This window comes from Symphalangus syndactylus, chromosome 8, assembly GCF_028878055.3.
Source record: "Symphalangus syndactylus isolate Jambi chromosome 8, NHGRI_mSymSyn1-v2.1_pri, whole genome shotgun sequence".
In the NCBI taxonomy this organism is placed as follows: Eukaryota; Metazoa; Chordata; class Mammalia; order Primates; family Hylobatidae; genus Symphalangus; species Symphalangus syndactylus.
In genome coordinates this window covers 62563746-62576509 of record NC_072430.2, presented here as the reverse complement: position 1 = coordinate 62576509, position 12764 = coordinate 62563746, and the positions used below count along the sequence as shown (strand labels likewise).

General features: G+C 43.7%; 1 protein-coding gene across 5 annotated transcripts in view; it reads left to right on the top strand.

The window, feature by feature from the left end:
* Positions 1-12764, top strand: part of SAMD4A (sterile alpha motif domain containing 4A) — a 263587-nt gene that overhangs the window by 174128 nt on the left and 76695 nt on the right. For 4 of the 5 annotated variants that reach the window (XM_063645576.1, XM_055289316.2, XM_055289315.2 and 1 more), the window contains 2 exons: positions 5006-5115; positions 7642-7728. In XM_063645576.1, coding sequence (XP_063501646.1) covers positions 5006-5115; positions 7642-7728 — 197 coding nt within the window. Of the gene's footprint in view, positions 1-5005; positions 5116-7641; positions 7729-12148; positions 12245-12764 lie in introns of those variants that run through there. The other variant, XM_055289317.2, reaches the window with a different exon arrangement.

The window sequence follows — 12764 nt, the reverse complement described above, 5'->3', positions numbered from 1 at the left end:
ACCAATCCTGCTCTCTTTTGCACAGAGGCTGGAACAGAGTTGGGCTGTTTGTTCTGCTCTGGCCAGAAATAAAGACAAGCTTCTGTAACCTTGACGGTGCTGCTAAACTTCTGTTCATTTTTGAAAGGAACATTTTCCTTCCCTCTTCGGTAGTGAAGAGTGGGTACCTTCTTACCCCACAGTTGGCTTTCCTCTTCTCCCCCTCAGAGACCAAGGGTGTGGTCATATCTTGGAGGGAGAGAGCTTTTGAGAGCAGCCTGGCTTGCTGTGGTGAATGGGAGTTGATCTTCCATCTGCAGTTACCTGGACCACCCCTATGTGAGCCCTTGCGTGGGAACAAGGCTGTTCATGTTTCTGTCTGCCAGAGATGCCTTTCTCCCTGCCCTTCATGCTGCATTCGATATTGGGCTCTTCAACAATATTGATCCCATCTTTCTCTCTTCTGGGGTTTCCTTGTTTGTGGGTTGGGTGCTGCATGGTCTGTTGATCTGACTCAAATTTGCGGCCATTTCTGCAGCATGCATTAGAGACAAGCACTCCCAGTTCTAACTGGAGCCCCACTTCTGTGTGAACTGTTGTACACACCACACAGCCTCCCTGTGGCTGATTTTTCTAAATTCTGAAAAGGAAATAGAAATCAGCATGATTTAAAACTGGATCCCACTGGTAAAGACCAGCAGGCAAATATAGAACATATACAAGATGAGTGTAGCACTATTATCAAGAATGACCATGAGAAGATAAATCAGTGTGGACTTGCAGCAAGGTCTAGAAGAAGCTTTCTGAAGGATGAAGACTATGGGATGAGACTCAGTGATGTGCACATGCATGGTGGTGCTTTGTCCCAGAAACCTCCTACCTGTTGGCATTCTCTCCATGCACTTCTCCCTGAAAGTCTGCTACTCCCAGAGCTCCAGCATGGCTCTCACCCCATGCTCTTTGCCAGAGAGATTCACCCACTTCTGTGGCTAAAACAACCACCATGAACTACTGACAAGGAACCTTGTTCTCCAGCTCAGACTTTTCTTCCAAGACCTTGACTTCTCCCCTTGTATGACCCAAAGGCATTGACAGCCAGCTGATCTCAAATGGAGTTTACCCTGTCTCTCTTCTCACCCCAAACCTGCTGCTCCCCTGTTTTCTCTGTCTCACCAAACCTGAATCAAAGGAGTCATTTCCAGCTACTTTGTCTCTGTCACTCCCTGCTCTTCCCTGATATGCAAGTACTGTCAATTTCCGTCCTTTCTTTCTCCTCTGTCATGCATCCCAAGCCATCATCAGGATCTTCCTAAGTTCATGTCCTGGCCTCCACTGTCACCATCTGCCAGGCCAGCCTTTACATTGATAGCCATTGCCTTTCTAGCACACTCATCTGATTGTGTTCTGCTACTCAGGTTTCAGCAGTTTCTCGCCACCCACAAGATGAAGTCTACTCTCTTTGTTCAGCATTGCATATCTCAGGCATTTGATCCCCTGCCTATTTGACCCACCTTGTCTCTAGCCATTCCCCCCATCCACCCATGTGTCTGCTCTACCCTGAATGCCCTCTTGACTCTGTTTTTCCTTCCTGCTTCCTGAAATGGCTTCCTCACTGTGGCCATCCTAGTGGAGACACCAAGTTATTGTACTTTGAAGCTGCCCCTCACTCCCCATGGCAAACCAAAAGGCTCATGGTTCTATGTTCCCCTAGAACCCTATGTATACTCAGCTCTTGTCCTATTGCTGTTACAATTTTTGTATAAGTCAGCCATTCTCTCTAGATTAAAAGTTCCTTAATGGAAGGGTCATGTCTTCACAGAGCTTGGCCCCCATAATAGGCATGCAATAAATGTTGAATGAGCAAATATCAGGATTCCCACACTTGGCAAAGAAGTCAGCCCAGCATATAGCAAAACATCTTTATCTTTCTCACACTGCATAAGAGAGTGACTTTCTAGTTTGAGACCCCCAGTGGCATGTCCATCAGCAGCATCCAAGGAAGCCAAATAGGTCTGTGCCAACCAGAGGCATGCATGCCTTCAATCACATATCAGCTTCTGCAGGAAACAGTTCTGCTTCTCCCTGTTTGCCTGCATTTTCCAACCATAGCCACAGCCAACAGCTTCACAGAATGTAAAAGGTAGATGGGAAGTTACAGTAGGTGCTTCTTAGCATTGCATCCAACAATGTGGCATTTGGACCACGGGAAAGGACCTGAGCTTTTAGTTTGAGTCTATCCCTGGCCAGCAGCTTACAGAATCCAGCATCCAAGTCATTAGAATTCCTGACTTTGGGGGAATGAAATGGTCAAGGCTCTTGCTTCTCTGGTTTGTTTCTCTTTTAATAGTTTTTTTCTAATCCTTGGCAAGGGAAGGTACCTCACCACAATCCAGAGGGTGAAAGGTTAGTAGGCTATGTTCTTAAGAACTGGGATTTCCTCTTCTTTGTTTTTCCGTTCTCCTTACAGGAGGGAGTGCTCTTTGAGCACATGGCACTGAGATAGGACAATGCTTGCTCTAAAAACAGTGTCCGTGTGTACCTGGCTCAAGAAACACAGGGCCAAAAGGAGCTTACATTGCCCAGGAATGCATCTAGAAGTAACTCTTCAGGAAGGCCTAACTCATCATGTTTTGAAGTTGGATAGGAGCCTTTTTTAGGAAAACTACTCCCAGTGTTTTGACTAAATGAGTGAGGCCGGCTCTTCCACTTCTCTAACCAGGGCAATTCTAACTTGTCAAAATAGTTTTATAGAAAAGGATCTAGCACTGATTGAGCTGGGATTTGCACTCCACCCCACACTTTCTGACTCTTAAAACACCACGTTATCACCTTGGCTTATAAAGCACCATGTTTATAACATGATTCAATAGCTCAGGATTCTGTTCATCATCAGTGGATTTTGCATGGTTCAGCTGTAGGGCATCCAGTGAAAATTTGGTCCAAGAGACTGCTACCTTCTCTTTTGTGATGAATGGTGTCCAAGAGCAGCACTGGGTTACCCAGGCTTCTCTGAATCATGATCATCGAGTTTTCTGAGCAGTGACTTGGGACTTTCAAGATGTAAATAGCAAACGTGAAACCTGGTGACAGAGTGGTAACATGCCGTTGGCCTGAAAGCCAAAGCTGTAGTTAAAATCAGTGCCGCTCACTCTGCAGAAGCATTAGCATTATTTCCGCAGAAATAAAAGCGTGGTTGGAAAATGAAGTCTGGTAAAATAGCTCCAGGATGTTGCAGGATGGAAGGTTCCAGACTCCTGAGCTGCCATGTCGTGGACTCTTGATCCAACTGCAATTTGAGTGAGGATGATGTAAGGGGTTAGTATGATGTGTTGGGGAAGCCTTGTCTGTTTGTGGTTAATAATGGTCACAGAGGGACTCTTGCTTGTCATAGTAGAGTGAAGGGCTTTCAAGCACAGAATGGAATGATTTCTAGCCTGAGATAACTGAGTCTGTTCTTAAGATGCCATTGACTGTCCAATTTCAATTCTCCAGAAATTCCCCTTCACTGGCCTTTGCATTACTGCAAATCAGCAAGTAATCTTACCAGGCCCATCATCCCCACCTAAGTCTTTTGAGTTCAGGAGATTATCCCATACCCACATTCCCTAAACCTAGAGTTGGTTCACTCAGGAAGCAGGGCCTGATTTCAGAATAGTCCAGGCCTCTTTCATCAATCTCAACATTTATCTACTCTAAACATTGAAAAATTGGAAGGTTCTCGCTTGTTTTGGAATGTGTGTGGTCAGTGCCTCAGAATAAAGCATTTAGCAATTGATAGAATCCTGTAATCAACATGATTGGTAATAGATAATACTTCATAAAAAACAGGAATAACTTTTACCCAATGCTTTAGCATTTCGAAGTAGTTTACAGCCACTGTTTTTCAACCACTGATAGGCTGTTTGGTCCTTATTTTATAAGAATTGGTACCTTGTAGGAATGAGCTAGGAATCAGGAGATCTGGGTTCTGGTTGCCATTTCACCACACACTTGCTCTGTGATCTAGGATTAATGACTTCATTTCGCCATCTTTAGAATGATCTAGGGATATGAGGGAAGATGATTCTGGAAACTTTCCAAAGATCCTATCAGCTCACAAACTCTGACTAAAAGAATATGGGCAAATACTTTGTTTTGGTTTTATTTAACAAGGTAATAGTTCTCCTGTGGATTTTCAATGCAGTTACCATTTACTTTTCTTAACTTTATAATCTCAGACTTGGGGGTTATTTCAGATGCACTTTAGAACTTCCATTATCCTATGGCCTAGTCAATCTTTGGTTCTTTCAAGTCCTGATATATTTTTGGTTGATAATCAAGTAAAAAGTCAAAGATGCATCCAGATACATTCCGTAGCTTGGAGAAATGGTCAGCGGACACACCTCCACAACAGAAACAGTTTTGGGAATCAGGATGCCCTTTTTCCCATTCAGGTATAGATAGGGAGGCATTTTTCATGGGGAAAGATCAGGCTAGGAATGGGTGACTCCACCATTTTCCTATCACTGTGGGAGTGGCTGAAACAGTGTGTGAAAATCTGCATTGAATGTACAAAAATTATCTTAGGTCATAGTCTGCTCATGTAGCTCTAACATTCGAAGCCAGCTCTTTCCAACTCGATGAAGTGGTCCAGCTAATGCAGTTGTTCCCCGCCATCTTTTTGGTCATGAACCCCTTTGGGAATCTTATAGAAGCTATGGATGGCCCTCTGCCCAGAAAACTCCCCATCTACTCACAAATTGGGGTATAATTTTAGGGGATTTCTGAATGCCCTGAAGCTCATGGACCCTAAGTTAGTACTCCTGGTCTAAGTAGAATAAAGGAGCCCACCAGTAGGAATGTCAGGGCTAGCCTGAGACTTCTGCATCTCAGCTAAAATTAAATACATAGTAACATAAAGGTGTTTTTTTTTCTTTTTTTCCTTTGACCATCACCCCCTTTTCCTTTCTCTGTTCCTACATCTCTTGTCATCTCTTCTCATTCCCTCTCATTTCTCTCCCCATCTCTTGCACATCTTGCACCACAGATGTTCCAGCCTGGCTAAAAAGCCTCCGCCTGCACAAATATGCCGCGCTTTTCTCCCAGATGACCTATGAGGAGATGATGGCCCTCACCGAGTGCCAGCTGGAGGCGCAGGTATGTGCTTGAGGTGACTATTCCCTGAGAGGGTGCCCCAGGCAGGACCTGAAGTTCAAGGCCTGGACAACCTTGTTTGGACCCATACCTATGCCCACACAGTAGCTTGCCCTGTGCTGGAAACTGTGGGGTGCTGGCCAGCATTCCATGGTGACTAAAACTGGGTGGATTCTTGCCTTCAGGGTCCAATAGGAGATGGAAGACAAGCAGATAACTGCAGGGTCGTGAGGGTGAGATCAAGTGGTATGAAAAGGCATAATCTCGGCACACTCGAAAGTTCCAGGTGCCAGGGAGGAATCGGTGGAATTTCCTAGGAGAAGTAACATTTGACCATGCCACAAAGAATCTACATCTCTGCCTTTGCTTTTCTTGCTCTCTCCCTCCCTCTGCCCGAGCAGGGCTTGGCTTGTTTGGGAAGTGACAGATCCATTGTCTGTTGTCTAGTCCAGTTACAAATCAGCCTGCTTCTAACTGGACTGCTGAGTAGAAGCACCAGGTCATGCCTCAGACCCGCCCCAACATTTTTAAAAAGTCATGTTCAGGCCAGTCTTTGTCGAGATTGGAGTAAATTATACAAAATATTTTTTTCTTGTAACATGAGACAATCATTGAGAATGAGATTTCCATAGGTCTCAGATTTCATTTCCCTTCTGCATGCCATAAAAAGACAAAGGTTCCCCTTCCTTCTAAGACATCTTTCCCCAATGTGGATGCCAAAGGCCAGTCAACAGAACCTCTGAAACTAAGCATGTTTCTTACCACACTGTGCTCAGGTAAGTGGATCTGACCAGTGTCTTTGTTTCCCTTGTTTAAAATGCTATTTGCATGTTTCACATTGGCCTCAGTTTCCTTTCAGCAATGATTTAAAAGAATCGATGGTCTGAATAGGCTAAGAGTATTTCCTTTGCAGGAAGAGGAGATTGTACCATTTGGGCATGGCTGATCTGGACGCATACCTCCCCACAGATCACCAGTTCCCCAGTGCTTATTCGGTACCCTCATTTAACCCTGCAGGCCTGGCGGACTCCCAATATGGAGACACAACACAAAGCCCAAAGTCACTGCACATTCTCAGAGAATGAAAGGCACTCATTTCAACTTCCTAACATTTCTCCCATCTCTTTTTGGATCTTGATTGCTCCTTGAAATCCCAGGGGTTGATGAGAACTTTTCTAAGAGCATTTTTGTGTTTGGGTCAGAGTTGAGGAAAAAAATCTAAGTCATCAGTTGTTCAACTTGAGGGAAAAAAACAAGAAACAATTGAGGGCAAAGCCAGAGGCTAGCACAAACTTTTCAGAGTAATTTAATTCACTAGAACCCAAAGTTAAGGGTAAACAGAAATATACTCCCAATATTTCATCTTAGAGACTGGGTTCACTTGTCATTTGAGTCTTAATTTTTCTAGTAAAGATGTTGTTGATATTCCTATCTTTTCCTTCTTTAAGAAGAATTCTATGGAATAGTTGCAAGACATTTGAGTTAGAGACCTTATTTGAGAAAGGGCTGTCTATCAGGAAATTTGCAGTGTCTATTATCAACAACTATTTAACTAAATCCTTAGGCTCACCATTGCTACCCAGTTAAGAAGATAAAATCCACAACTCTTACTGTGCATCCTAATCATTTTCCTGAAGAGATGACTGAATTATGAATTTAAGTAATTTTCTATTCTAGTTTTCCTTAGAGAAACAAAAGACAGGCTGCAAACTAACAGAAATACCCCGTGTTTTATGACACTCTATGTGGACTCTACTGGGCTGCTCATCTTTTCAAGATGGGTAAAAACACAGGGAGGGTTTGAGAAAGCCATGAATATCTGTATGGGGTTGGGACCTTCAGGGAAACTGAGGGGGGCTGAAATTATAAAGCCTGGAGAAAAGGAAGAGTGCATGACTTAAAAATTATCTTCTAAGACTGAAGAAATTTCATGCTGGGTAGAATAATTGGCTGTTCCGCATCTCTCTCTAAGATACAGAAAGATACGAATACAGATAAAAAGCACAGCCAAAAGACACGGGCAAATGTATAGCCAGATAGAGTTAGAATTAAGAAGATGGCTGGGCGCAGTGGCTCACGCCTAGAATTCCAGCACTTCGGGAGGCTGAGGTGGGAAGATTGCTTGAGCCCAGGAGTTTGAGACCAGCCTGGGCAACATGGCGAAACCCCATCTCTATTAAAAATACAAAAATTAGCCAGGTGTGGTGGCCTGTAGTCCCAGCTACTTGGGAGACTGAGGTGAGAGAATCACCTGAGCCCAGGAGTTCAAGGCTGCAGTGAGCTAAGATGGCGCCACTGTACTCTAGCCTGAGCAATTAGAGTGAGACCCTGTCTCAAAAAATACTAATAATATTTAGTAAGAAGAGTTTTATGACGATGGGTACTAATGCAAGAGATAAGTGGATATTGATCAGCCCGTGAACATATAGGAACAAAGAAGACAGTAAAAGCCTCCAAGAATCTGTAAGCTGATTCTTAAAAATATGTTTTTAAATATACATTTAAATGTAACTTGTTATTTAATTACAGAATGTTACCAAAGGTGCAAGACACAAAATTGTCATCAGTATTCAGAAGCTCAAAGAAAGACAAAATCTCCTGAAGTCTTTGGAAAGGGTAAGTTATCGGATGAGGGAACATTTCCACTTTCATTATGGGAAAATGAACCAAGGAAAATTCTCCATTGGAAGTGTCATCGACAGACCTTCTAGAGCGTATCATGTGGTTTCCTTACCAAAGTCAGAGAAAACGGAATGATTTTGAAGTGAAACTTCCTGGTTGCACGTGCTTCTTTGGAAGCTGATGCTTCAGTGTGCTTATTCCCTGGGCCCAGGCTGCCTTGCCCGGCCGTGCTAGAGCCCTGATGAAGTGCTGTCAAATGCACCCTTTTTATATATGTTTGTGTCTCTGCCTCGTATACATTTGTAGAGATCAGTGAGGTGTCCAGTTCACAATCAGAGGCTGGAATCTTGGCAAAACAGGGCAGGGAATACGGAGTGTGTTTTGGTCTCACTGTCCTCCCAGGGGAGGACCTGTTTTGAGAAAAGCTGCCCCCAGAGTGGTAAATACCAACAGGTACACTGCAGAGAGAGGGGGTCAAAAGCCTTTGGCAGGCAGACATAGTTGGCTCTCAAGAGAATAATTTCAGGCTTTAACTTAACAACAGAATGGGTCCCTGTGACTCTGATAGGAACCATCTCAAAAATGCTAAATGCTGAAAAAAGTTTATTCCAACGTTAAAAGCAGTGATCAGCTGCCTACTGTCCCGTTTTATTTGCTACCTACACAGGTCCTCTTCTTTTTTTTTTTTATTATTATACTTTAGGTTTTAGGGTACATGTGCACAATGTGCAAGTTTGTTACATATGTATCCATGTGCCATGTTGGTTTGCTGCACCCATTAACTCGTCATTTAGCATTAGGTGTATCTCCTAATGCTGTCCCTCTCCCCTCCCCCAACCCCACAACAGTCCCCGGAGTGTGATGTTCCCCTTCCTGTGTCCATGTGTTCTCATTGTTCAATTCCCACCTATGAGTGAGAACATGCGGTGTTTGGTTTTTTGTCCTTGCGATAGTTTACTGAGAATGATGGTTTCCAGTTTCATCCATGTCCCTACAAAGGACATGAACTCATCATTTTTTATGGCTGCATAGTATTCCATGGTGTATATGTGCCACATTTTCTTAATCCAGTCTATCATTGTTGGACATTTGGGTTGGTTCCAACTCTTTGCTATTGTGAATAGTGCCGCAATAAACATACGTGTGCATTTGTCTTTATGGCAGCATGATTTATAGTCCATTGGGTATATACCCAGTAATGGGATGGCTGGGTCAAATGGTATTTCTAGATCTAGATCCCTGAGGAATCGCCACACTGACTTCCACAGTGGTTGAACTAGTTTATAGTCCCACCAACAGTGTAAAAGTATTCCTATTTCTCCACATCCTCTCCAGCACCTGTTGTTTCCTGACTTTTTAATGATCGCCATTCTAACTGGTGTGAGATGGTATCTCATTGTGGTTTTGATTTGCATTTCTCTGATGGCCAGTGATGATAAGCATTTTTTCATGTGTGTTTTGGCTGCATAAATGGATTAAAGACTTACATGTTAGACCTAAAACCATAAAAACCCTAGAAGAAAACCTAGGCAATACCATTGAGGACATAGGCATGAGCAAGGACTTCATGTCTAAAACACCAAAAGCAATGGCAACAAAAGCAAAAATTGACAATTGGGATCTAATTAAACTAAAGAGCTTCTGCACAGCAAAAGAAACTACCATCAGAGTGAACAGGCAACCTACAAAATGGGAGAAAATTTTCGCAACCTACTCATCTGACAAAGGGCTAATATCCAGAATCTACAATGAACTCAAAAAATTTACAAGAAAAAAACAACCCCATCAAAAAGTGGGTGAAGGACATGAACAGACACTTCACAGGTCCTCTTCTTACCTTTGTGTCTGGATGCTGCCCTGGTAACAATGTCATTTTTAGGACTTAACGACGACATGATTTCGTCTAAGATCCAAAGGAGGGAAGTCCTCATACCTCACACAAGTGTGAACGAGCATTGCCTCTGCCTCAGGGTTGGGACTCTTATGCATGGGTACTGGGAGGCAAGAGTGGTGGGTGGGAAGTTCTGTGGGTATTTGCAGCCTGCAGAGCTTTAGAGGTAACCTCTTCTAGTAATCCCAGGGAGCTTTTGGATTTTGGAAGGGAACAGAGTATTGAGGGAGGTAGCGCTAAAGCAAGTTTTGTGAGTACATAAACATTTAATGGAGTGGTAATTTTTCAGCAGGTGCACAAAGATGTGTATGTGTATAATTTCATATATGAAGGGGTGGCCTGCCCCTCCACACCTGTGGGTATTTCTAGTCGGATGGGACGAGAGACTGAGAAAAGAAATAAGACACAGAGACAAAGTATAGAGAAACAACAGTGGGCCCAGGAGACCAGCACTCAGCATACCAAGGACCTGCACCGGCACCGGTCTCTGAGTTCCCTCAGTTTTTATTGGTTATTATCTTCATTATTTCAGCAAAAAGGAATGTAGTAGGAGGGCAGGGTGATAATAAGGAGAAAAACATGTGAGCAATAGAATCTACGTCATAATTAAGTTCAAGGGAAGGTACTATGACTGGATATACACGTAAGCCAGATTTATGTTTCTCTCCACCCAAACATCTCAGTGGAGTAAAGAATAACAAGGCAGCATTGCTGCGAACATGTCTCGCCTCCCACCATAGGGCGGTTTTTCTCCTATCTCAAAATTGAACAAATGTACAATTGGGTTTTATACCGAGACATTCAGTTCCCAGGGGCAGGCAGGAGACAGTGGCCTTCCTCTATCTCAACTGCAAGAGGCTTTCCTCTTTTACTAATCCACCTCAGCACAGACCCTTTATGGGTGTCGGGCTGGGGGACGGTCAGGTCTTTCTCATCCCATGAGGCCATATTTCAGACTATCACATGGGGAGAAACCTCGGACAATACCCCGCTTTCAAGGGCAGAGGTCCCTGCGGCTTTCCGCAGTGCATTGTGCCCCTGGTTTACTGAGACTAGAGAATGGCGATGACTTCTACCAAGTATACTGCTTGTAAACATTTTGTTAACAAGGCATGTCCTGCACAGCCCTAGATCCCTTAAACCTTGATTTTATACAACACATGTTTTTTTGTGAGTCCAGGTTGGGTCAAAGTGGCTGGGGCAAAGTGGCTGGGGCAAAGCTACAAATTAACAACATCTCAGCAAAGCAATTGTTTAAAGTACAGGTCTTTTTCAAAATGGAGTCTCTTATGTCTTTCCTTTCTACATAGACATAGTAACAGTCTGATCTCTCTTTTCCCTACACATATAGACTATATAAAGTTATATTTAATGCATATAATATATATTATATGTATTTATAGAATATACATATATAACTTTGTAAGGAACGTTTCTTTTTAAACCTCTGGCCAGATAGAGGCTTCTCACGTGCACATCCGTGATTAAAGACCTCTTCTTACTTAAAGTGAATTACAAATTACAAGTGAGCTATCCAGTTGAACCTGAGGTTTATTTGTTGTTGTTTTTAATTTTATACTACTTTAGAAAGCAGCTTGTCTAGGTGAGTATTGCCATTTTTAAATTGAGAAACCATTCTCTTTGGGGGAACATTCAAAAGGCCAATTTACTCTTTCTTTGTTAGAAAGTACAGAAAATATTTTGCATAAGGATTTGATTGCTAAGTGTTATGGCAAAAGAGTGATTTCTTCCCTTCTTTCTGGAGCAGCCTTGAGGATTCATTCATATCCTCCATCACTGAGGAAGCGCACCCACCTGGGAGACAAATTACTGTTAGCTTTATTCCCTGCAGCCTGGCAGAAGTCAGCATGGGGAACACTCTGGCAGCCAGGTAGCAAGGGTGACCCTGACATGCCATTGACTTTCCATCTAGCCTTTGATAAGTCAATGATGTTTTCCGTGTCCCAGATTTTGCACCTAGAATAATAGTGACTTCCCTGTTCACTGGAATGGGAAAGTTAAAAAGATGCCACATGCAGAGCAAAGTGTGATGGCAGCCAGTGGTCAAGTGGAAAGAAATTGTGAGTTTATTGAGTCTGACTTCTTTGAGAGAGAAGAGAGCTTGTGTGTATCAGATGACTGGGTTGACCTTGCATCAGAATACCCAGATGTTTGGACATCCTGTGTATTGTCCCTGCATGAGCTGATGAGATGGGGTGGGAGGGAATCTCTCTCAGGCATCCACTGAGGACGTATCCCCTGGCCCTCCTCTCTCTTCTCTGGAACCCCTACCTCTCCTGCTTTGCAAGGGAGTGAGTTGTTTGTAACCTGTTATCGCTGATGGCACCAGTGGCAGACTCAAATCAGCCGTTTCTGAGGCATTCACAGACACTGCTGGGCTGATGATGCTGCTGGAAAAAAAGTCATCTGCCCTTGCCTGCCTCCCATATTCTTACCTCACATAGATTTCTAAGGAGATAGCTGGGGCCCCACCCATAGTTAGTTCATAATCAGTGGTGGCTGTCTGAGCTCTGTGTGCAGAGCTCTTTTGTTCAGTTACTGAACCCTTATCAAGCAGCTGCCTGGGACTCAATTTGCCCCATCCATTGGAGATTAACCGTGAGTCATACATGGTTCCTGCCATGGGGAGCTGGGGACATACATTGGGACAGTTAGATATGGCACCATATGATCTCACAACCCAGTCTGATCGATGTCATCACCATAGCAGGTCGGGGAAGCTTCCTGAGGTGAAATAGACCGCTGTGCAGTGATGAGGTGGGAAGCCTTCAGAAGAGCCGGATGCTGGCCGGGAAACTCATTAGGAAACTATAGCAAGTCTTGATGGGACCTTGAACCAAAAAAAATAGAGGCAGTAAGGATGGAGAAGGAGGATAGAGATCATTTAGAGGGAGTCTAGTGATTGTGACGAGGCTTGGGTTTGAGTGTCGTAGCATTTGGGGACAGAAAAAATAGGAGAAGGAAATGGAGGTCCATGGGAAGGGTTGAGTCTGAGGTGCCTGTGAGACCCCCAAGTGGAAATGGCAAGTCAGTGGCCAGAAGAGAAGGTCTAGAGTCCAGGAGCCCCACAAGGTTTGAAAGAACCAATTGTGCATCATCTGAGTGTAACTGATAGTAG